At 44.3% G+C, this 25,805-nt stretch overlaps 1 protein-coding gene across 2 annotated transcripts in view; it reads left to right on the top strand.

Moving 5' to 3' along the window:
* TMCO4 (transmembrane and coiled-coil domains 4) overlaps window positions 1-25,675 on the top strand; it is a 67,493-nt gene extending 41,818 nt beyond the window's left edge. For both annotated transcript variants that reach the window (XM_090024308.1, XM_090024309.1), the window contains exons 12-14: window positions 680-797; window positions 2,433-2,550; window positions 23,964-25,675. In XM_090024308.1, the coding sequence (XP_089880434.1) occupies window positions 680-797; window positions 2,433-2,550; window positions 23,964-24,428 (701 nt within the window). In that variant the 3' untranslated portion in view covers window positions 24,429-25,675. The remainder of the gene's footprint in view (window positions 1-679; window positions 798-2,432; window positions 2,551-23,963) is intronic.
* Window positions 25,676-25,805: the final 130 nt, after the last annotated feature.

The raw sequence follows: 25,805 nt of genomic DNA, 5'->3' as shown, positions 1-25,805 counted from the left end.
TGAGCATCTTCATTTTAAGAAGGAAACAAGCAGCACAAAGGATTTCCAAAACGAAGCTTAGCTCAAGTATTAAGGATCCTGATGCGTGAGCTACTTGTTCATTCAGTTGGCTTACATTACTGATAAGAGATTTATTATCCTGACTGGAATTTTTTTCCCATGCACATGGCTCTGGTTTTTTTCATTGCCACTGCTCGCAAATGCAGCATTCTTCTTTTTCAGAGATTAAGCTAACAAAATGAGATTGCTGTTCTCCAGTCTCTTAATATGAGGGAAATTTGTTTTGTAATTAAGAAACAATGCCCAGCAAGCTCATTTGGGATTCCTGTCAGGAGCTGGAATTTGCATCATAGTCAAATGGGGCTGAATGATGCTTTTCTGCTCTGGGCTCCAAGTCATTACTGCTGTTAGGGCAAAGAAGTGGTCTGTAGTGGTGTTAAGGAATCAGCACCTCCTGGGTCATGACTTGATGCACTAGGTAGTTGCTCTCACTTTTATTTGTTCATGACCCAAAATCTCTTGTTATATAAACTAAGTAAACTATCCAGATCAAGGCCTAGGCACAGTGAGACACTGTTTAGCAGTGGAGAGTGCATTTGGCAGCGTACATAGTACATGGGATGGGATTCTAGTAACTATATCTTGTCCTAACAAGAAATGCTGCTTGTCATCCTTCTAGACTCTGAAGGAATCATCGAGGATGTGGTCCTATTGGGAGCTCCAGTAGAGGGAGAAGCCAAGTACTGGAAAGCTTGCACTAAAGTGGTATCAGGAAGGATCATAAATGGCTACTGCAGGTCTGTAGAATCGCAGTCCCTCATCTCATGCTGGTTGGGTCGCTTCATTCCTTTTAACCATTTCGTAAGAGAATAGTTTTGGAGCTAGTGAAAACATTGGTCCAACAAACCCAGAGACTGAAGTGTTAAGGCACTCTCAGCTGACGGCCCTTTCCTGTGCTGTTCATTCCCTCTTAAGATAGCCTTTAGTTGGCTTTGATGGTCTCCAGGGAACAAGAGGAGGCTTGGTGTTTAGTTCTTAGTCCTTATTCACACTAAGACAAATTTATACTACTCTGGCAGTGTAAGATACCTCCAAGGTGGGTATAAATGTAATGCTCTCTTTAAGCTTCTCTTGAAGTCTCATGTGAAAGGATTGTCAATGAGAATCCAGCTGTGAAATTCACTACAAATTAAAATCAAGTACTGATATGAATTTACAGATGTCAAAACACTAAAGAAATACCAATTTCCCTATAAATCAGTGCGAGCGTGTGCATGTCAAATAATAGAAAATATTATGTTTACACCCTTCGATGTACAGTATGTATGCATCAACATACAGAATTCATAATATACATGGGGGGAAATAGGGGTGTGTTTATATACATGTAGTACTTTTCTGTTATTTTACATACCTTCAAACAAACGGTGGAGAAAAATTGGAAAGATGGTCACTTGAGATTAAAACCACAAACTTTCATTAAATTCATTTCCCTGGTTGATCTGGGAAATGCTATTTTTGCTTATTTTGAATCATGTGAGCTTTTATAGATACCAGATGTGCACACAAAATACTTTATAATGTCATGTAACATAACAGAAAGAACAACTGCTGCTCCTGTAGATTAGTTACTGAGGGATCAGCGAGTGCTTCTGTTTTCCTCCAAGAAACTATCACTGCTTAGCAATTTATGTGAATAGCCGAATTTGCCTTGACAATATTATTCATCTCCACATAGCACAATAACTGCTATTTATTTCAGTGTGAAAAGCACAGTACATTAATTTCCTGAAAAGTAAAGGAAATAATCTTATTATAAATTTCAAAACCTGAATGCACTGCTAAAATAAAATACGTTTCATGTTCCAGTGAGTCTTTTTCTACTTGGTAAACCCCATGACTTGACTGATTAACAGACAATAAATAAATTGCAGCGCCGTTGCTCTCATGTAGGAATGAGAAGGTGATAAGGTTCCAGGCGAATATCCCAGTACGTTGTTTGGCTACAATCCCGTGAGATGTTGCATTTAAAGATGCACAAAGGGTAGTGGGAGGGGTGACTCAGAGAGAAAAGGGGGCTTTCTGTGAGAATATCTGGAACGTGAGACAGGATTATGCTGTTTTTCCTGGTAAAACATCCACCTGAAATTGGAGACGTAGTGGTTTTCCTGCCTTGGGCTCTGGGGAGGAATCCTAGGGAAGTCATAAAGGTGATTTGTGAGTGTAAGGTGTCTCAAGAGGACACGGGTACCTCAGTTCTCTTACTCAGAATGCTATTCCTGCTTTGATTCCAGGTCAGTCGAAGGTGCAGTAGTGGTTGAACCATCATTAGCTGCACTTCCTGATCCCCCTCATTTCTAGATTCCCTCAGTGCCTTAATGGATTGCTTCAGGCTTAACATTTGTCTCATTTGTGTTTTACTGTCTTCCTAGGGGGGACTGGCTGCTGAGCTTTGTATACCGGACCTCCTCTGTGAAGCTTAACGTTGCAGGCCTTCAGCCAGTCAACTTGGATGACAGGAGAATGGTGAATGTGGACCTTTCATCGATAGTGAGTAGCACTCTTCGTATTCTTAGCATTTTACCTGTTCCTTAACTCAAATGTTTATAGCCATGTGCTCAGCAGTTGGAGAAAGGATAAACCTCCAAAAAGAAAGCAACTCTGAGGAGGGCTCCAGTCTTCCCAGGTTAGGTGCTCTCGCCTCATAGCCATCTATGACTCCAGCAAAAACCCTGTGTCAGAGACCAGATGAAAGCTAGAATCGGAATGTTATTCCATGTAGCTGTTTTGTTTCCATTGGGGATTTTTTTTTTAATTCTGAAATGTCGTGTTGGGCAGAATGCCCATTTTTCTCCCACCAGTACAAGTTGTGTTGCCTCTAGAAAAGCAGTCTGGCCTGCTGAACACAGGACTGGGAGCCTAAACTCCTGAAGTCTATTCCCAGATCTGTCAATCACTGCAGCAACTCCAAGACTGAGAAATCTTGCATTGGAACATGACTGCACACTGGGATGATGGTACAGTTTTATCGTCCTAGAACTTTTCACATTCTTGGGCAAGGCGGTTGACTTTGCACCTCAGTCCACTTAGCTGGGTTGTTGAGGTCCTGGTTTCAGTGCAACAGCAAGTATCGCGATAGTTGAATTTGAGTCTGGAGCTATGGAGCTTAGTGCTATTTGTTGCTGGGCTTGGATTTTGGTGCTGGATCTAAAATGTGGCTAAGCTGCTGGGTTCTGCATTTTCAGGAAACAGTAAATCTCTGAATTCTGCTCTGTAAATCAGGCAGAGACTAGATTCCCCAGTGCTGTTTAGCAATGCTAATGTTAAGCTCTTGTTAGATGTATAATACGGTAATTTAAAACTATCTGGCTTAGATACCATGAACAAACTAATGATTTAGATGCCTGCCTTTTCCTCTCGGCAGACTCCTCTGCAGATGATCAGGCAGAACGCTGCTGCTTTGCACATGTTCATGAGTCTTGCGACCATTATTGTAATGATTTAACTCATTTTCTCCCCTTCCAATGGAAGTGGCTTGACTGAGCTAGAAAGACCCACTCAGACGGTTTCCCCTGTCACTTTTCCAGTTGTGATCTCTTCTGAATACACCCATAAGCTGGCATAGAGTAGTTTCATGCTACTGCTTTGGAACCAGAAGGTAATTTAAGCGTGTGACCACTTTTACATGTTAAGAAGCACCAGCACGTGAAATCAGCTGTCACCACGTCATTAAATTCATATGGACTGAGCTGTGTCAATCCCACTACTCAAGCAATGCAGGACTGGTAATGTACAGAGAACACGGAAACATTGCAGAGCGAAGTATGAACAGCCCAGAGGGACTATGGTAACAGGCTTTTAGAAATGTCTAAATATCATAGTGCTTGAGGGGAAAGGGGCACAATGTCTTGATTAGCATTTTCAAAAGTAGCAGCATTCATGGGCCTCTCCCATCGCATGCGATTTGCATTATCACTGCACGCACAGATGACAGGTGCTGGTGGCAGTAAAAGGAACAGGGCTGAGAGAGTTGGTACCTGTGTGGCATGTCTAGTTAGCTCAGTCCTGATGCTCTCCTTTTCCTTGTTTGTTTCTATTTCTGTCAATTTGTACTTACTGAGCTTCGAAGGCAGATGGGATCCTGCAGGCACTGCTGTGACTGGCTCCCAGCAGCCCGTCCACTTTCTTTCTTTTTTTTTTTTTTTTTTTTAACAGAAAAAGCAGTTAACATTCAAGATAAAGAGACAGTACAGTGCCAAAGCCGCTAACCACTAATCCTCTATTGTTAGTCATCTGTGTTCATGCTCTATGACATAAAGAATCCTGGTGTACATGTCAGCTCAAAAAGAGCTGCTGCTTCCAGAATAGTGCAGCTTTGGCTAAACTTACTGCAAAGTGCTGAAAGAAACAGTAGTCCTGAAAAAAAACCCATAGCAATATAAAGCATGCATCTTCTCCTGATCTGTTCTTCCTGGCACAAACCTGTAGGAAACGGAAAGACTGTGTGTATTATAGGGCATATCAAGGAAACCTTCAGCAAATGGTGGCTCAACAAATGTCATGAAAGCTAAGATTGATTGGAGTGCAAGCTATTCCAAAAGTACATGGCGATGTTTTCGGTAGAACACAGTGTAGTACAGGCACGACATTTTATACTTGAAACAAACCCATCACTTCTTGATAAGATACGAAGACCACTGCCAGTAGGATTGGATGTTTGCATGCATATAAAATCTATAAAATGAGGCTCCAGTGAGCAAGTGTTCAAGTGCTTTACCTAGGTATAGTCTGTGGGATTTGGATTACAAAAAGATATCCTGATTTGGATCTTTGCCAGATTCCCTGAGCAAAGTTGGCTAGCACTTTTGATTAGAGACTTTCTTTGAAACGATTGTCGCTGGGAACTCCAGTCATATTCTGATATAGATCTCAAGTGGGGAAGGCTAGTAGATTACAATATTAATCCAGCATAATTCAGATGATCTAGTGCTAGCCACTCAGGACATTGTCTGCATTCCAGAGCTTCTACTGCTGTAGGTATGTATGTCAGCATAAATCTTTAGTGTAGATTCCTTGCATGTTGACATTTTTTCTGCCAGCATAGTTATACCGCTTCCCAAAACAATGTAAACTCAGTTCAAAGAAAATGACAAGTATCTTGTGCAGACGCAGCTTTAGCCACATCAGGAGTTTTGCTACCATAGTGTGTCAGTGAGTGGTGTGATCTTTTCACACCCAAAGCTGACATGTCTGTACCATTGGTCTACTCTAGCTCTAGGTTTAATTTAATGTAAACCTGCCCTTGGTCTACTCTAGCAAAAAAGACTGAGCTGCAGTTCCAGTTCTTTATACTAACAGTGCTTCTTTTGTGCTGATAGATATTTCCTACAACCAGTGTGAGTGGCTCATTTCAGTGAGCAGGTTGTTCATTGCAGCCTATTGCAACAGTCTTCCTCACACGTGCGTTCTGTAGTCAGCTTCAGCTGTAGACATATTAAAATTAATTGACTCAAGGGAGCCGTGTATGGGTATGAGGAGGTGATAAAGCATATATGAATGCAACAAAGTAAATCAGAAAGGCTGTCTGTCCTGGGAGAGACTTAGCCCATGAAAGTAGCTGCAGAGATCTTTGTCATGTGTTCTGAGACTGCAAAAGGCTCCAGTTGATCCTCTGCCTTCCTGTATATTAAACATCAAAAAAGTTGGTAGTACTTTTAAATGAAGCTCTCACTACTTTAGAAAAGAATGATGATGGACTCCTTAATTGCCTGCTTTTTATCAGGTTGAGTAGGCACAGCAATGAGCCTATCAATCACTTCCTTGTTTCCATTTCTCTTGCACCCTAAGTGCAAAGCACCTCAGGACTCTGCTGAGAAACTAAGTAACAAAATACATGCTAGAAATTGGTGTGAGGCTGGAAGAGCTGCAAGGGGGGGGGGGCACCTCTCCCCACCTGATGAGAATAGGAGACTCCCACATCACTCCAGCAACAATTTCTGTAGGTGCCACATCTGTGCGACAGGTGGATCAGAATCATCACGATGACAGAAGGGCTTTGGACAAAGCAGGGTGGGAGATTATCAAGAATGAAGCACTGACCATGTACAGATGCTTAATGGGAAATGTTCCTGCTGTTATCGGCAACTTCAGATATTAAAACTAAGTCACCACTGATCCATAATGAGAACCACTTCTTCCCAGGGGTCCAGCATTTGAACTGGGAACAGTTACTTTCTTGTGTAAAAATGGATGGGGGAGGAGGCAGGAATCTAAGGGGCCTGATTCTCACTGCAGTGACCATGCAAAAGGATTTTGAAGTGGATGAACTATTAAGGGGCCTTAGTATAAACAAGAACCAGACCGGAAGGCATGTAGCCTGTGTTTCTTTGGATTACGATGGTCTGCCCTCCTGTTCCAGTTCTTCGTTTCAGAGCCTTCTCCTTTCTCTTTCTTCTTTCAGGGCCTCACTTAGCTGACTCTGTCAGTAGGAACACTAAAAAAACCCACCCTCCCACTCAGCAAATGCAGTTATGAAAGCTTTCCCGGCACTTACAATGGGACTGATTCCTTCAATAGCTTTATTTGACAGCACCTGCTACTGAGACTGAGAAAGTAATTGAGTTGTAATGTATTAGACTGATTGCTGTTTGTTCAAGTGGGATGTTGTAGATTACATTTTTTACATTAACAGTTGAATATTGAAGAAATGTTTTTAAGTTAAGAGTCAGAATGTAGGCAAACCCTTTTCAGGCAGGCTTGAAAGTAAAGGGCATTTTCTTCCATTTCTTTAGGCAATTCTGATGGAACAGGGACCTAAGATGAACTTACCAGCGTGCTACTAGATCAGATTTATGTCCACAGGTCTAGAAATTAACTGCATGAAAGAGAGGCTATATGTACATGAAATGCTACTTCTATTGAAGGTGAAAGGCTGTGCATATATCATTCCATACTCTACCCCGTAAAGGAATCACGGATTATACAGGACCTCACAGTTTAGCCTCCTGTGTATATAGCCATGTAAAAAAAAAAAAAAAGTTTCCACATGGGACCTATAGCGTATACCTAATTATTTAAAATTTAAGGACCAAACTGCAGCTAGTGTTCTTAGAAGTGCCTGCTTTCATATGCATCCCAATGACACCTGAATGCTCTTAGTCATATTCCTCATCATAAGATACCCAGCGGCTCCTCCCTAGAAGCTGATGGTGCTGACTTGCAGCCTGCAGAAATCCCTTACCAAGCTAATGGCTCCATTGTGTCAGGCACTGTATGAGCACATGGAAAGAGAGCTGCTGCTCTGAAAGAGCTTATCATCTAAACATACAAGGGGAGAGAGAGAGAGACTAGAAGGGGAGTGAGTCTCCAGCAGGTCAGTAGCTGAAAACCCAGGTCTCCTGAGCTGCAGCCCAGCACCCTATTGTCTGGACCACTGATTAGAACAACCATTTCAAATCCCAGCACTGGAACAAATTCCCTCTGCAGCCTTGAACAAGTCACTTCCATCAGAAAACTGGGTACAATAAGAATTGCAGCAGATGTTGCTGCTGTTTGAAAGGGGGAATTTATTTGTCCTTGTAACGAGCTGTAGCAGTGGGATTTTCTGGCATATTTTCATCTAATTTTCCTGAAAAATCCTGGTTTGTGAGCACTAGGTGTTTAAATTTAATTTGGAGCTTCTGTATGTAATACACACACGGCTGCAGACCACTCCAGACTAATTTTCATGGAAAACCTACCCCCTCCTATCATTTCTTCCCCTTTCTACCCACTGCTGACTGCTTCAGAGCCAAGCTCTCTTGAGGATGGCAGGAGAAGCAGCTATCTGATAAGGAGGCCTGAAGTCGCAAAGTGAGGCCAGCTGTGGACTAACTTGTGAATGGGACCCATCAGACCCTCAAAGATTGGGCCCAGCTGACCTCACCTATCTATTGGTTTTTACACTGTCACTGTAGTTTTCCACCTGATAAGGCTCCCAACAATGAAAGCCCTTCTATAGTGACATTCATCACCCCCCTTGTTCTCTTATCTCTTTGTCAGGTTGCAGAATAGGAAAATACCGCACAGCCAGATTTCCTTAGAAGCTGTTTAGTACAACAGCAACCAAAGTTAGTAACATCATTTCCCGTGCAACTTTTAAATGAAAGAAATGGAATAGCCTATCCTTTTAATCCTCAGCAGCCTGGGCCATGTTGCTGGCCAGACTGCGAGGGACACATCTCTGTGATGTTTGCAGAGCATTAAGGGAGGTAAGATGTCACAGCCAGCTGTAAAAACAGACCATGGCTACATCTCCGTCAGTGCCCACCGCTCTCTTTGTGATCCTGTTGTCAGCTGAGAGCCCAGCGAACAGCACTCTGGGTAGATTAAAAGCCCCAGGCCCTTCTGAATTCAGGCAGGGCGTCCTGATAGTGCCATGAAGAATTGTGACAAAGAAAAACCAAGAAAGCATTTTTCATACAAGTGAAAATAGAAGCACAAACAATTTGCTGTTTGCTTTTGCTCTGCAGGAGATGGAGACTCTGGAGAGAGTTCATAGGCCAGCGCCTCTCCTCTCTTTAGCACAGATATGATGACCCTTTAAGTGCAGGGGATACTTAATTGCTTTTATACCTTTGGGAAAAAAAGCCATATAAAAAACCTCATCACAGCTGCAGGTACCACCATGGTGTGTACTTAGAATGGGTTATATAGGACATCTACTTGGTGCCTTCATTGTCTCTGGACAGTGTGTTTGGCGGTTTTGTAGGTAGTACTGGCTCACATGGATACAGCATTAGGACACACCAGCTGCTACTGGACACTAATTTTCTGGCTCTCTCTAGCATATCAATTAAATCTGACTCCCTGGCATTTTGCCAGCCTCCGCAGAAGTACTTTGCCTGCCAAGTGCAAGAGTTGTTTAGATTGGCACATAATTATTCTGCATAATCACTACTGATAGGATGTTAGATCTGTGAACCTGAATCTGAAACACTCCACCTTCCACCAAATTGCAGCCATCTCTGGGGTGAGGGTTAGAAACTGTTCAGCAGTACCCAGCAACACTACACAACAGTATAGGACCAGAAGTGAAAGAGAATCCAGGGAGAATTTAGAGAGGCAGAATGTAATTGCCTAGCTTTACGTTTGATAATTGCCCACCTTTTAGAAGTGCTTTGCTTGTAGTTAATGATCAGCAATCTAATCCTGTGGTTCAGCTAACCTGAGTCACTGTAGTTAAAGAAGCTTTTCTAGATACATGACAAAAGTTAACAACCATCTGCTTTCTCCTCCTAAAGCAAGATGCATTGCCAAGCATCTCCAGGACCCAGTTTTTGCATCAGAGCCTAGATTGATTTTTGTTAGACTTTTCCTGTCTAGAGACAGAACCTGAGCCATGTGTCAAAGGGCAATCCGATAGCACGAGATGTTCAGTTCTGCGGCTTTAAGAAGCAAGAGTGATTGAGGGGTGCGTGGAGCCCAAATCCTGCATTCACTGACCTCAGTTAAACCTGTTCAGTGAGTGAATTGGTAGTTTCAGTCCTGCTCTATATGGACAAGATTGCAAACTGCCAAAGTCACCACCAGTAAAACTGTTAGTATCCCTAGATGATGCATCAAGAGATCAATGGGAATGAGAACATGAGTGTCTCCTGGAGCCGTGCAGCTCTGGGCAAATGCACATTGGTTGGAGGTTAGGGGAATGATGTGGAATTTGAGGGATATATATATCTAGATAGATAGATAGATAGAGATACATATATCTATATCTAGTGCTGCTTCCCATTTTCTGTGCATAAGAAAGATACCAGACTCCAGGACTGCTGTTCTGCCACCTTCCCCCTGCTAAAGAATAAACTATTTCAATAATTTTGAAAGAAAAAAAGCACAAGCCTTGATACATGCCCCAGTCCAGACTCATCTCTGAGCACCCAACCAGGGTATTGATTTGAGGCAGCATGCCCCTGTGTCATCCCTGAAGCATGGCCGTTTGCATCCTCTCTGCCACCCTTCCTAGATTATGGCTCCATGTCTTAAATGGTAGGGAATACTGCATTAGAAACTTAGGCTGTTCTAGTAAATCCAGAAGGACTAGGCTTGACCAGAGGCACAATAAATAGGTATGAAGTGTGTGTGATACGAAATATAGGTATCTGGATGTTGACCTTATAAACACTTGTGCAAATCACACAGTCCTTACTTCGGGCAAAGCTGCCAGTGAAATTGGTGGGCATTTTCTCTGAATAAGGATTTCAAGAGCAAACTCCAAGAGGGAGGGAGAGAGAACAAAGCTTTTCATTTCCTGGATATTGCTCACTTCCACTGAAACATTTACAATATTTTAATACCATTGCTGCGTTTGGTTTTAATTTCTTCTCTATTTCCTTAAGCCAACATGACAAAAAAATTCAGCTGTTAAGGGCAATTAAAAATGTTAATGAAACAGAAAAAGTGATTCCAGTGACACAGTGCATAGATGAGTTTTTTGCTGCCCATAACACCATCTCAGCAATGTTGATGAGTTTTTAGTGTTACCCTAATGTGCTACTGCCATTCATAATTGTAGATCAAATGCCATGAACGGTTACCACTGCCAGCTAGCCTCTGCATTCGTGCCTCCTCCACCTGTGAGCTCATCACAGTTTCCAAGCTAAGCAGGTGCAAACCAGGTCAGGATGGAAGACATCGGAAATTGTTTGTGCTGTGGGTCGTGATGTTAGTGGCATGGTAGGTGATACTGTTCCCTCTGAGTCATCGTTGATGCCCCAGAGTGATCTGCAAGAGAAAGGAGGCAAAAAACCAGGAATGCTAGAAATGGAGGGCCTGATCCTTATAGCCTCCTGATCCAAGTCCACCATGCATAATTATGTTCTGATGCCTTAAGGAAATTCCCTTGGTGATGTTAAGTGCACATAGTATCCCTCAACTCCTTTCCCAGAGGCCACTGTGCGATGGTGACACTGTTGCTTATCACTTACATTGTGATACACCTGAGTGGGACCCCATTATGTCAGGCAGTGTACACGCATCAATTAAACAGCAATCCCTGATCCTAAGGACTTATACCCTGAAAGGCATTAAACAGCAGGCAGACAAAAAAAGTAGGTAGAAGGGCTGGGAAACAAAAATAATAGCCATTTTAGCCTCAACTGAGTGGATTCTGCATCTGCAGTCACAAATGCTACGTGCTGATTAACAGCTGCGGCTTTCCACCTCAGAGATGTCTGGATAGCTGGAGGGGTAAAAGGCACAAAAAGTGTATCAGCCTGTCAGACTTGTAATCTGTTCAGGGAAATGCTGGGAGGATAAGGTCTGGAGCAGTGCAGGCTCATTATCTGATAATTGCAGCAGCACAGCTATACACCAGTGCAAAAAGCAGCAATTCACAGAAAGCACTAAAACAGCAACATTTCAGGCATAACATTAAGCCAGATGCAGTACATAATGATTCTTCTTCCCTTTTTTTTTTTTTTTTTTTAAGTCCCTTCAGGCTGGTCTTTGACTTGCAGATCTGGATCGATTTGAGCTGCTTTATAGGAATACTCTGGTAATTGGCATGTGCTCTGTTTGATCCTTAATTCTGAACTCCTCGTGGTAGAGTCTGAGCACCTTCCAGGAGAGCACTGCACAAATGGCCAATATCTGCTGCCATGTGTTTGTTCTCTCCGTTTCCCCAGAAGTGCGATCGGTGAAGTGTCCTTGATAAAGGATTTTTTGTGGCCTTGCGTATTTATATTAGGCACGTGGCTCCTTTCGAAGTGCATCTGGCTTCTGGCCTGATGGTGATGTAGTCAAAGGTCCTTAATTCCTTGAGTTGTCGTCTCAGATCAGTCCCCAAGAGTGTTGTCTCCTTCAGCCTTACTGTGGAGGGGAGCAAAGTCACTGATGATAACCTTCATTCCAGGGGTGTTAGGGGTTCTTTTCCACAGGTTGGGCTCAGGATGTAACAAAATAAGCTTGAAGAAAAGCACTAAATTTAAAATTCTCCAGAAAGCCAGTGTAGAGAGCAGAAAATGGATCTGATGCATTGCTGGTAGCCTTAGTTACTGATCAGATATGCTGCAGCCTTCTGTACTAGCTGGAATTTCCTAACTGCTGATGACTTTGTACTCTAGTGTACTGGATTGCCATGGTCAAGCTAGTAGGGGATGAAAGCATCAAGGCCAAGTCATTTGTCCTCTAGGATGAGACAGCCCCCTGGACACCCAGAGGTAATAGGAAGAAAGGGTTACTCAGATGCTGACATGCAACAGTGAGGCGTCCACACATTTAAACTATGAATCAAATCAACTAAATGCACATATGTGTCTTCAACCAAAGTCAGCAGCATAATAGCTGCAGATTTAGCAACTTGAAGCCCAGATGAGCTACTACCCCCCTTTAAATCAAGGTCACGTACTTGCTGCTTGTGCTATTATAATTCTGGTGTCAAGAAAAAGCTGCTGAAATAAGAGCTTCCCCATGGAGTACTTGATAACATTGAGTGGGTGGTTTGGTTTCTGAGTGCCTGCTGGTTCGGAAGTAGGTGTTCGCACCGGGCTCTGTGAGGAGGAGAGGTGCCTTCTGCCACTCCATTCATTCGCTCTGAGAGCCATCATCACACCGGCAGCCACCATATGATTCCCTCTTATCACTATCTGCAATCACATCTCTTGTATAATTTTCTCTGCCACACTGAGAGTCAAGAGGCAATGCAATCCAGAACCCTTGCAAAGGAGTTAAGTACAAGCGGATGTGTCAGCAGAACTGATGAATCGCCTCTAGAAGAGCATCTGGGATGCAGGACATGGTGTGTCAGTGCCTGTGAGCTGGGAAGCAGGTCCTTATGGTACAGCTGCAGCTGAAGGGACAGAGGAGGGCACCATCAGGCCCATGGGCCTGAAGTAGCCAGTTCCCTTTTCCTTCCCAGGGTCTTCATATGCAAGTGACTGTTTGATTTAATGAAAACTAAGTGTGGTGTCAGGCAACAAACCATCCCCTGACTCCGGAGCTAGAGGCAGAACTTGCTTAGGGAAGGTGGGGCAGGGGAGGATTGTTTGAGATCACAATATGAGGCCCCCCCATGTACTCTCTTCGACATGGGGCCTCAGCTTCACCAGGTGTTTTACACCAGCTGAGATTGTGCAACTTGGAGAGCCTTGAAACCCTGCCAGGTCCTGTTTGTTGCTGGGTCAGGAAAGGGCTCAGAAGGTTCCTCCCATGGCAGGTGAAAAGGAGGCCTCCTCTGACCTAGCCCACTTCAGGTGAGTGTAATTAGGGCAGTTTAGCACTTTTTACACCACCCCCTCAGCATTTTGATTCACAGCAAGTGGACCCATTTGATCTGTTCAGGAGCTCTGCATGGTGTTGTCTAAGTACAGCTAGCAAAGATGTTTGCTGAATTTCACACTCAGGGTCCTCCTTTCCCTCACAACTGCAGAAAAGCCTGTTCAGATTTTGTGCATGGTCATTTGCCAAGTCTTTTGAAGCACACTTTGCACTGCCTTATTTAAATAATTCAGATTTGGACTAGCACTCTGAGTCATGGGTTTGATTACAGCAATCTTAGAGCTCAGTGGCATTTGGTGTGACCTGGCTGTAAGTGGAGGGACTTGGAGTGCTCAGATACCCATTTTATGGCTAAAGAAATGATCCTGCTTCAGCACCTGGCATCAGCTACTGACTGAGAAGCAACAACTCTGCATACACTTGGCATTTTGGCGGGGGCAGCCGTTTCCCATAGCCGACTGGTCTGGTTCATGGACTGCCCAAACCAACAGCAGTAAGGGCACACGTGAAAACACCTTCCCTCTTCAGAAGTCTGTCCCAAACTCTCTTAGCACAATTGTCCATGTTGTATGCTTCCTGATCTTTCCGTTTTTCTCTTTATCCCTCTCATATTTTTTTATACCTGTATTCTCTTTCCTCTCTGTTCTCCCCTTAGATTTCAAGCATTCCACAAATATATGCAGAGATTTACATAGGTCTCTTCCTTTTCCAGCCTTTTGCTAGTAATCCTGCTGCGAGGCACTGGCAGATAGCAAGCATTAAAGCCAGTTATCCCTGGGCTAGATTCACCTCTCACTTAGTCTACTTGAATCTGTTAAATCAAGGCTCGCACAAATTAGAAACCTGGGACAAAAGGAAGTCAGGCTTACCTGCTTGCAGGACAGAATCAGTGGGTAGGTGGGATAGGTAATTCTATTGTTGAAACACAAAGGGGAACCCCCCCCCCTTTTTTTTTTTTAAAGATCTAGTCTTTCTTTTGGAGGGCAATGAGTGCCTCCCTTTCACACTGCAGACCTAAACATGCAAAGGTACATGGTATTTGCCAAGGGACATCCAGCCTGTTGCTCATCCCAGCCAAACACGGGAGAGTTAAGAGCCTCTGGTACCTGGACCATGCTGTGTCCTTTCTAACAGTCTTTATGGCGTAATGCTTTGAATTGCACCTGAGGTGGGTCTGGAACTAATGCCCTTCAATTAGCACCTCCATGGTAAGAATGATTTACTCAGCAAGCCTTGGTTGAAAGATGATTGCACTGTAATTAAAAGAGGGTTTTTACCTAAATTCAGTCCGTTTTTAAATGGGGAAGGGGGGGAATACAGACTGAATGATTTATTTCACTCCTAGGAATTTATATCTGTGTGAGGGCTTCAGTCAGAAATGTAGCTCAGTTGGCTTTACCTGAAAGTATGCTATGGATGAATGCAGTCCCTTAATCTTTATTCTGTCAGATTTTGTAGCAGGAATAGAAATATTAGCAAGAAATACTGCTGTTAGCTTTGCAAATATATATGCTTTTAAAACACTAACCCCATAAACCCCCCACAGGTGAGAGTTTTTATAAATTCTTCTTAAACTTCTGAACTGTAGAAATTTAAGACTGTATCTCTGTTGCCACATTTTGGTCCATTTAAAACTCACTCCAGCTCCTGATGTCTTGAACAGATTGCCTTTCTGTTTTTCCCCATACATTTCCCCGCGTCCTAAGAACGTGTCATTCATGTGATCAGTACGTGCTTTCATGCCAAAAAAAAGGATTTTAACTCTTAGTGAAGTCGACCACAACGATGAAGTCACTGATAGAAACTCCTCAGTATTTAACAGAATGCTCTGCCAGTGCGCTTCAGTCCCGACTCCCCTAACTTTGAATTTTCCACTACTGCAGCTCCACTAATTCATCTCAAGTGCATCCTTGTATTGCTCTTCCTAATCCCGTCCTGGGTCTTTTGGATGTGAAGGTCCAAAGCCCAGGGCCTGACCATGTCCTGGAAAAGACTAAATAGCCTCTCTTCCAGTGATTCTCAACAAGAAGAGCATGCAAACCATGTCATTTTAGTATTGTTAGGTGTGCTAACATAGCTCAGAAGATGAACACAGATTTCAAGTACGAATCCATTGTATTAAAACCATTCTGACCTGCTGTGCTGTTTCTGAGTTCTTTGCAACAGCAGACTTGCACTATATATATATTTTTTAAAATGAAAAAGAAAGTGAAAACTAAGATCTGGCATTTTTCAAGGGGTTCCTCGAGGCTAACACAGGATGCCTTGAGTCCAAAAAGGTTGTTGTGTTCCCGCTTTGCCCGGGGTACTTAACACCCTCAAGCGGCAGGTCTCAGGCAGCAGGCAGAAACAACTTCATGGCCAGAGTAGCCTTGCCAATTTAACAGAGACTAATTCTTTTTAGTGACAGACAGGCTGGCATCACTTTGAAAGCCTACAGCCAGCCACGCACTGCCTCTTGGAAGAGCAGAATTGCATGTGTCCTGAGATGGCACTGATGATGACTGGCTGGAGGAATTTAGAAGAGACATGTTGGGAATACCTTTGTGCTTTCTCTTGTCATTTGTTGCTATCCACAGAAACCTGGCAGACTAGCCTCAGACTCCAGAGTTGCTAATTCAGCTGTTTTCATGAACAAAAAATTTCACTGATGCTTTTATAACTAAGTGTAACCTAAATAGATGGGCCAGCAATGAGAAAAGGGGCTTATCTTGGTGTCCGAACTCTTGAGATGCTTGCATATTAGCATTGTCTTTGTATGCACAGTATTTGGAGCACCTGTGAAATGAAAGCAGCTTTCTAATAATAAGATGCACAGATTCTCCGGCTCCAAAAGCTGCAATTCCCCTAATTAACTCCTCCCATCCCCACACAAAGTCATTGTTCTTAATTGTCATAGACGGTGTTTGTTTGAAAGAAACAAAGCCAAGCACGTAATTGCAACTCCTCCAAGACAGTGACTTGCCACCTGCCAAAGCAAGGCAGCCCTGGCCTGTAATTTTAGCTCCTGGGGTATTTTTTTCCTGCATGATGAAGTTGCTCCCTGGGTGTTACAAGCAGGAAGAAAATCAAAGAGATGACATTTTCAATCATACAAGTGACCTGGTGTCCTGCAAACTGCAGAGAGTGCCTGCAGCGTCGTTGCCAGAGCTGTGCACTTCTGCTACCGCGCTGTAATCCTCACCAGATCCAGCAGATCCCTCATCAACCAAAGCAGGAGGAACTGATCACAACCCAGCTGCTCTGCCCTTTCTTCTCTCTGTGTGCACTTAGCTGGGAGACCAAGGGACCTTCTGTCTGAGTGCTTTCAAATTACACTGATCAGCAAAGAAAACACCTGTGCCAGTCCCATGTGCTGGGTTTCTGGTCTGTTAGAGCTTGAACCTGCACCTACCAGTGGCCTTGGTGCAGCTCCTGTTGAAGTCAGCTGATCAGGAGCAGAGCATTTACACTTCAGCTAGTGCCCAGGCAGCTTTTACTTGATTGTAAGAAAATCTGAGATGAGCAGAGTCCTACAGCATCAGATACTCCTCCTTCACCAGGCGGTATTGGGCTAAAAAAAACCCAGCTCCCTTCTCCTCTTCTCATGGAGATTCACCCCTTCCCCAACTAGACCCTCAGCTGGAAGAAATCCTGTATGGCCCTTTCACACTCACAAATTAAACCAAGGTCTCCTTCCTCTTAGCTCATTTCCCTACCTCCATCATACACCCTCTCAAGCGTCTACCTGAGCCTGCAGGCAATCGAAAGACATGCTTTGCATTCCTATAGCTCAAAACCTTTAAGGAAAGCTGTATCTATATCTTTCTTTGGTGTGAAAGGCTGATCTCTGCTCAAGGATCCTGTCTTGTGCACACATTAGTGCTTTATTTGTCTCTTCCCAGAGCTGGGTGGGGAAAAAAAAACCTCCATGTAAAGTCAGTTGAGTGGAGCTGTAAGAACAGGCCCAGTCTGCAACTAATGCAGAAAGCCGTGTAACTGCAGACTGATTCTGTTATCATCACTTTTCAGACGCACGAATCGGTATCCTCTACTCACCTCCACCTGGAACAGCTGCCATTCAGCCAGGCAGCAGCATCCAGGACATATGGCCCATCTTGTCTTTACACAGATCCCCCCACAATGTGGTTGATTTCAGACCTTGGGACAGCGTTTGGGATTGTTTGAAAAGGTCCTGCAAATTAAACTTGTGTTTTTATGACCATAACCAGAAGCATTTATTGAACTGAAACACAAAGAGCTCAATCTGAATTTAATAGGCATGGCTGGGTCTTTTCAAGGACATTTTGGACATGCTTGGAGGAATTGATTGGAAAAGCGTACCAAAATTGCTCCTGTTCAATTGTCCTGTGGTGCACAGGGGAGGTAGGTAGCTACCCAAACTTTGCTCTACAGTTACAGTCCTGTGGAGATCTTTCTGCTGCTTGTTATGGGATAGCGGGGCAGAGTCAATGGAAGAACCAGCTGCTTAGTGCCACTGCACAGTGTGGAATAACTGTAAAACCTGCTTTAACAGGCCAGAATCACCCAAGCAGGCTGGTGAATCTGGTCCATTTAGTTTTCTTTTCTTGCCACAAGAAAAATACAGCAAAGCCCATGTTTATGCCATCATTTCTCCTGCAGTGCTTCTGTGCTCTCCTGTGACAAACAGTTAAGTGGATGTTTTTATTTCGGCTTATTCCAGTTCCTTTAAACACCCAGAAAAGGCCTCCTTGTGAGTGTAGATGTTTCAGCCAGTTTAAAAGTGCTCATTGTGCCAAAGATGAGGAGAAACTGTCAAGAATTTAACTTGATTGATCGAATTGCAAAAAGAACAGGCCATCAGGACCTGGAACCAGCTACATTTTACTACTATGATGGCAGAGAGATTTGCCTCAAATCATTGTTTCTTTCAAGCAGTCCCCACTGCTTTTTTGCTGGCAGTTTGACCGGCAGCTCTGCACTCAACTTCATGGCATCGCCTGGTGGTTCAGGAAAAGAGTCCTGCCTCCTAGTGAGCTCTGCACGATCTGATATTTGTCAGCTTTGCAAAACCCTTGACAGCCTTCTCCAGTTTCAAATCAGACTTCACAGAGGCACGTAGCCTTCAAGACGATCTTTTTCTCCAGGGGCCTTATCCAGAGTCATTGGGTTTTTGAATGAGGCCCTTGTTGCTAAAGTCACAAAGCCTTATGGTTTACTATACAAATGGGCCAAACACAGAGCAAGTTTTGCACCAACCCCTGAAAAGAAGTAGGCGTAGGCTGAGCTGGCAATGGCTACAGTGGGTTGTGTGTTCTGTATCCTCCTAGCAGGTGGCAGAGAAGGTTTGTTCCCACTGCATGCCGGGATGCGCTGGGAGGATTATTCGTGTCGCAATCTGGTGCTTAATGATTATTCACTCCTTTTGCTCTGTTCTTACCGAAGCCAGTGGGAGCTGCATGAGTCAGGACCCCCAATCTGATCTTTAATAGCACATTCACATTTTTGGTTCCATAAGAGTCTAGGCCAGGAAATACAGAGGCAGCAGTTGGACCTGGAAATAAGGACTGGAAGGTTTTTCATTCAAAGGTTCACCCGCAGATTTAACAGGGCTGTTTAATCCCTTGATGACACTGGCAGAAGTTGGACGTTACCCAAATAAAATCAATCCCCATCTTTCTGTAATGGCACCATAAATGAATATACGAGGGATAGAATCCATTTCCCTCTGTCTGCTTCCCTGTTATTATTGAAGTTAGTTCCACAGAAATATACTGGGACAAATTCATCCCCAACTTAAACATTATTTTAGCTTCAGTGGAGTTACCCCAGGAACGAATCCACTTCATTAGCTCAGAAGCAAAGCGACATGCAATAACTTGCAGATGTGAAAAGATACACTGGAAAAATGGTTTTGTATCTAATATATTGTGGAGACACATCAGTTGGTATATTTACTTTTATTGGACTTTACTTGACTGGTTCATTTCTCATCCGTTCTCCTGCGCTGCAGTTTGAACTCTGGTACCATTAACACTACCGAAGAAGGACGGAAATAAGATACAGACTGGAAATGCCTCATGTTTCCTCCTGATTATCTCTGTGGTCTCTCAGTCAAAGTCTGTCAGACTTGCTTGTCCTAGCAAACTGCAGAGCACTTGCATTCATTTGTTCTTGGACTCGTGGGTGGATGAAGATGTTATGGAGAGGACTTGGTACATTTTGAGGGCATCTCCATTAGTGATTTAAGGTTTTTGATTAAATCTGGAGTTTTAGCCTTTGACTGGGGCTTCAGTGCTGTACCAGCCATATTCTGGAACAGTTTCAGAAAGCTTTTAGAAAGGTGCCAGGACATACTGAGTGTGATCTGTACAGACAGTCCTGCCATCATCTACATTTGATGTTCAGGGTATGCTGCCATGTGGCTTTCTAGATTACCCCACTGGAATGAATTCAAGTGTATCTTCATAATGAGTTTGAATTGAATTGAAATCCGTCTCCTGATTCATTTTGAAGGGAGTCTAATGTGTCCTCAAAGTTCTCTCTCTTGTTTTTTTTCCCCTTTGGAGTAGGGGAAGGGAGTTGCCTTGGGCAAGAATGAAAGAGTATTTTTGATGGTACTTAGGAGAGCTGGACGGGGGGGAAGAACTCAACTCCCATTTAGGCAACTAACTGAAGAAGGCAAATTTCAAAAGAGCTCAGTGCCTAACATCTCCGATCGATCGTGGCAACTGTCGATCCTCCTGGATCATGGTGCGTGCATGAGGGCCACCCAGACCTTCGATGCATATGCCTGGGCAGGAACTTTTGGAGGAGTGGAGGCTCCTATAAGATGGTAGTGCTGGGAAAAGAGACTTTCTCCATCACACTCACTGAGAACTTTTGAGTGTTGAGGACTTACGAAAATCTGGCCCTTTTAAGGCCACTTTTGAAAGGAGCTTCTTTCTAACTAGTAGCTGGATAACACAATGAGAAGCTCCTTAAAAATACTGTAAGCAGAACAGCCCACAGGTAGATTAGAGTGAAAGTCTCCATAGGACAGTTTTGGAGTGGTTGCTATACATTAATCTGTAACACTTCCTTAGCGTGCTTTTAGAATTTCTCGTTTGGATCTTTCTGTGCCCCGGTTCTCAACAGGTAAAATGAGCGTGGTAATAATCACGTATGTCACATGGGGTTGTGGAGATAGGGCGGTTCATTAATACTAGTGTTAAGAACCATATTCCAGTCTGGATTGGTGTCCCCTTAGACCTCTGTCTGAGTTGCATTAAGAGATGAGTAGGTGAGATCTCAGCATATCACCGGAGAGTTTGTAGTTGGTTGATTTGGTTTGGGGGGGAGGTTTATCCCCAGTTTATTTGTTTGATTTTTTTATAAAGCTTTTAAGACTATTCCGGGAATGATATGAACGGCGTCCTTGTCACCGGGGTGTCTCAGCCCTTAGTCTTTGCCTCTGGGTCACTGCTGAATGCATCTGAAGCAGGAGTGTTGTAACTGAAACCGTTACTTTTTTAGAAAAAGGCATTTTACCTAAACATTTTCTTTTTCATGCAGTTGTATTCATTTTGATGAAATAGCCTGCAAACATTTCTGAAATGGTAAACCCCCAAATTCATGTAGATTTTGTTTTGGGAAAAGCCCACAAAAATTATTTCAAGATGAAGTTTTTGTCTAAAGCTGCTGTGGGCTTTTACTTTTTCAGAGTTGTGCATTGCCTCGTGATAACAGCAATGAAAAATGTGACCTGTCATATGTCAAGCCATGTCTGAATTTTCAAAATATTCTAGTAATACTTTATTATTTTTAAAAAAATCAAAAGCAACTGCTGGTTAGTACAGATAAAACATCTTGTGTACTCAGTGAAGAAGCAACTGTTTGCCAGAGCCAAGAAAAATGATTCCCGGCTAACCCAAGACTATGGAGAACAGGTGCTCCTCTAATTATTAAACAGAATGTTTGTCTTCTTTTCTTGGTTAAAGTGTCAGGCTGATCTCTTACAACACACGCACTAGATGCTTTTGCTCTAGAAACGAGAATGAGCTGTTATAGTCTCTACCAAGTACCAGCTCCGTGAAATGATCCAAAAATTAAATAATATAAAAGGGCATTTTGAGCATGATGCCATGGTATGACACATTGGTGGCGGTAACACATGACACAGTATGGCTTGGCAACTCCTGCTGACCTCATGTACAAACAACAGGTCGAAAACCCAATTTCTGAGCTGACCACGTTTTGAAAAAAACCAGACTAACTTCTATCTGGAAATCCCACACCACGTGCGACAGGGTGGAAATATTTGGTTTTATTCCCATTTGGAATATGAACGTGAAAATATCAAATCACGTTCCAGGTTTCAGCCCATTCCTCTGGGAACCTCCCTGTGGTGTGGCTGGAGCCGTGACCTAGGTGGGCAGCAGGAAGAGTTCACGGGCCCGACGGAGTCAGCTCTGCAGTCAGAGCGGTTTCGGGACTTGTTTTATGGATCGCTCGTGCACATCTTGGGTTGGGGGAATCACAGCTATTATTAAAGAGAGAGCTTCTCCGGAAGAAGCTAGAGCAGAACAGCAAACTTCATGCACCTTTTTTTTTTGTCATTAGGTCCATTACTGACCTGTTCCCATCCACTTAACCCAGCTCTCTACCAAGTTTCCCTCCACTGCCTCCTAAGAGCCCCATACTGACTAAGGAAGGATTCATGCTTCTCTTGAGAACAATGTAAACATCAGAATCATCAGTCCATTAGGCCTTTGATGGTTATTTTAATTAAAGTACTGATCTGTTCAAAATATAAAAAGGCTGTTGAGCCATCTGGGCTGATTAAAGCTGAATATCGCGTTACTAATGTGCTGATTAAATGCTTCACTTTGCTCCAAGTTCTAAGTGCATCCAAATGTTACCACTCAAAAGCTGCTTTATGCAAATGGCCAGTGGGCTTGAATTTTGCCTTTACACGAAGGAACTCTGAACTGCTTTTGTGCCTTGGGGATTAGTCATCTTGCCAGATCTTTAGCCCAAACTTCATCCCCTTTGGAGGGACTTAAAGCTATTCTAGAAGGAGTTCCCCCTTGCAGGGAGGGGAGGATGTTAGGTAATGTGGTGAGTTCATGGTTTGCATGTTCATGGTTGGACGTGAGTGTGATTTACCGTCTGAGAGCTCTATCAAGGCCCTTCTGGTTGCTAGGAGCCATCATGATTTGTTCATTCAAATGCCAGCAGTTCGGCAAGGACCGTTAGAAGAGGAAAATGAGTTTTACTGCTAGCAGTTGTTCACAATGTTGCTGAATAAGCCTAGGAAAGGATACTCAAAAAAGCAGATACTGCTCTGCCAGGGAAGGAGGGGGTCTCAGAAGCAGAGACCAAGCTGGAGAATACAGGACCTAGCAGCTTTGGAGAGGGGAGTCTAGACTGGGATCTGCAGCAAGACTTTTTTGTGCTTACCGGAGCATAGGGGGGATCTCTAGCTGAACAGTGACTAAGGCCTTTCCCTGGCTTTTAACTGTAGGCAACACACTAATTGCTAATAAACAAGTCTGAAGCTGAGCCACGGTGAGGGAGTTTTGCTGCAATGGCCTTTGAAGAGTGCCTGCCTCCTACTGCAGCAGGCACCAGACATTTCAGACAGCACGAGGGAACAGAGCAAGGGGGACAGCATGAGATCTCTGGGTGAGAAATGTGGAGGTGGCAGCAGTTACCTGAGTCCAGGGTGGAGAAACACAATGCTGTGACAGCTGGGTGTCCCTGGCGTACTCCCCTTTGGCACAGAGTTAGTCAGGAGACTCCCTGCCTGACAATACTAGCGAGACAAACCTCTCAGCAGATCTCAAACCACTGTTCGCCATATGCATGTCAACCCTCATGCTTCAGGGATTCCCAGCTGAGGTCAGTGTGTGCTGTGAGCAAACTCTTGGACAGTGGAGACACCAGATAGCCTTAGGGTGCAGAATCATGCCCTGTAATCTTTGCTAACATCCTCTGTGCTTGCTGAAGCATGGGCCGCAGAATTAGCTTTGAGTTTAACGGCACTCTCCTGCCAAGAGAAGCCTGCTGGTGGGTCTGTTGTACATGTTTTGTGTTCACAGGTGCATCCTTACACACAGCTGCAAGTAGAATAGGAAAGGATATTTGGAGGAGCATAGCTGCTTGAAAAGTCTCATTCAGCAGCTGCTGCAGCTTGGCCTGAAAAGGCAGCTGGTTCCATCTGACCTGAGGGCTGGAGTTCCCTTGGCCTTCTTAAAAGTGATTGGAAAGAGCTGTTTAAATAGTCTGGTTATTTTCCTCTCTTGTATGTATTTGAGGGGGGGGTCTGATATGCCAATCAGAGGAGCGTAGCTCGTTAACAGGTAGCATCACAAATTTGATAGCCCTGCCAGATGTATTCTGCATCTGCAGGCTCAGTTCACTCTTAAAGCAGTATCTCACTGGTGCCAGGGAACAGCTTCCAGCTACAAGCCCCTCATAAGCAGGAATTGAGTCCCTCAACAGTCCTTCTCATAGAAACAGCTGTCTGCATTGTACAGCTGAGGAAACTGAGGCACAGAGAAGGGATGTCTTACCCTGGGTCAGACAGCAACCCAGCCCTCCTGACTCCCATCTCTGCACCTCAGTCATTTCAGTGTTTTCAGATCGAGTTCTCCCTGCTTTCTAGGGCTGAGGCAGGTCCTCCCAGCTGCCTCTGCTCTCCATGCACGGGGCTTAACTGCATTCCACTTGGGTTTTTCATACTAACAGGCCATGGTTGTTCTTTGCAGGTCAGCGGGCACCTGGACTACATGAAGCAAATGAACACTATCCTGAAGGCTGTGGGCATTAAAACCAAGGAGTGTCGCCTGGAGGAGATGGGGAGCACCAGCCTCTTCTGCAGCCAGGGCAAGAAAAGACAGGAGCCAACAGACAATGAGACCCAGGGAGAGAACAGCAGGGTGGTAGAAGATGGTGCCATCAAGTCTGACCACTGGTCCTGGGAGCCCATAGCTAGTGATGGACTGTGCCCGAGTGGCAGAAACTCTCCCCTTACACACCCCAAGGCTTCCGAATCGCCGGTCTCATCAGATACCAGCAGAGACCAAAGCCCAAGCGACAAACCTTTATCAGCCAGCTCCCTGTGCTCCCCTGGTTCTTCTAGTCATGTCCTGGGAGAAATCTCCTGCCACAGCCCAGACTATTCAAACAATAATGACATCAAGAGGCAGGCAGCAGACCAAAGTCTAGACTGAATCTGAGAGATCAACACTGAACAATCCCTTCTCCTTCCTTTGTGTCTGCTGGTCATGACGCAGTGACCACCTGCCTAGTGCTTTGGTGCAAGACAGCCCTGACCTACCTGGGTCTTCAGTGCACGCCTGGGCTGAGCACTAAATGCAGTTACTAGAAAACATGAGCAGCTGGTTGCTGGCACAGCTAGTAACTTCCTTAGGTCTGGCGCTGTTGGGTTAAAGAGCCGTTAGAACCGTTGAATAACCCTGGGCAATACTGGTTTTCAGTGGAAACCATTTGGAGATCTTTTTGAGAGTGTTAGAGTGGGAGGATGTTCTGGCAGGATCACAGTGTCTCTCAGGCTCCTACATCACCAGGAGACTCCCAGCGGCTGGGCTGGAACACCAGCATGTCCAGCAGCACCGGTCTGCTCTTCATTTCGGAATTGCTTCTTCTCACCTTCCTTATGCCACATCTCCTTACACTACAGGGTAGAAAGCACCATCAACAGTGCTCAGAGGCTGGAATGGAAAAGCCCAGCTGGCGCCATTGCTGCAATACAGCCAAACTGCTCTAACGTACCTGAGAAAAACCCCCGTGAAAGCTGACATCTATTCCTTCAGCACTTCAGATCTGGTTTACTTACTCCCCTGCATGAATTAGTAGTCCAGTGGGATTCGGATGTGAGTTGTTGCACTCTGGCATTAACTTCTTCTGCCTTAGGGCTAGCTCAGGGTTATGGGACCACGGTGGCATTGCTGTGCCACCCCCTCGTTTTCTTCTTCCATCCGTTCTTTGTGCAGATGTTGGCAAGACAGGCAGACAGGAATAGACTGACCTTAGTGTTAACAGTGACAAAAACACTTGGGCCAGGTGCTGTCTCTCTACACTGGACTGCAGAAGGTGGAGCAGGATGGACACTGACTGCAGCTTAGAAGATGTTATAGAAACTGGAGCATAGAAGCGGAGTGTCACTGGGACAAAGCTGTCGGAGCTGCTGTGACTGTCTTCTCACCTGACAGAGTCAGGTTCTCGGCTGCTGTAGATCAGCCAAGAGCCACAGAAATCATGGAGTTGTCCTGATTGGCACTAGCTGAGGTCCTCGGAGGTTACTGCCATGATCATGGTAAGAAAATGCTGCTTCATGTTGTGAAACTTGGGGAAACCAAGTGATTGTGGCAGCATTATTAGAGTATCTTGGGGACCAGGAACTTGTCTGTTTGAAGAACAGCTTGTCACTTGGGAATTAAAGGGGTGAATTTGTTTTGTATCATTGTCAGGTTTTTTAAATGCTGGATCTACATGCACAGTGCACATCAATTCACCAAGGTGAGTCATAGGGAGACAGGGATGAGGATACCCAGATTCATCCTCTGACAATGCATGGCTGTAAGGGT

The sequence above is a fragment of the Crocodylus siamensis genome, chromosome 12, assembly GCF_052110815.1.
Source record: "Crocodylus siamensis isolate JL-2025a chromosome 12, ASM5211081v1, whole genome shotgun sequence".
NCBI classification, from domain to species: domain Eukaryota; kingdom Metazoa; phylum Chordata; order Crocodylia; family Crocodylidae; genus Crocodylus; species Crocodylus siamensis.
The sequence above is the reverse complement of the archived record's forward strand: the minus strand, read 5'-3'. Positions and strand labels throughout refer to the sequence as shown.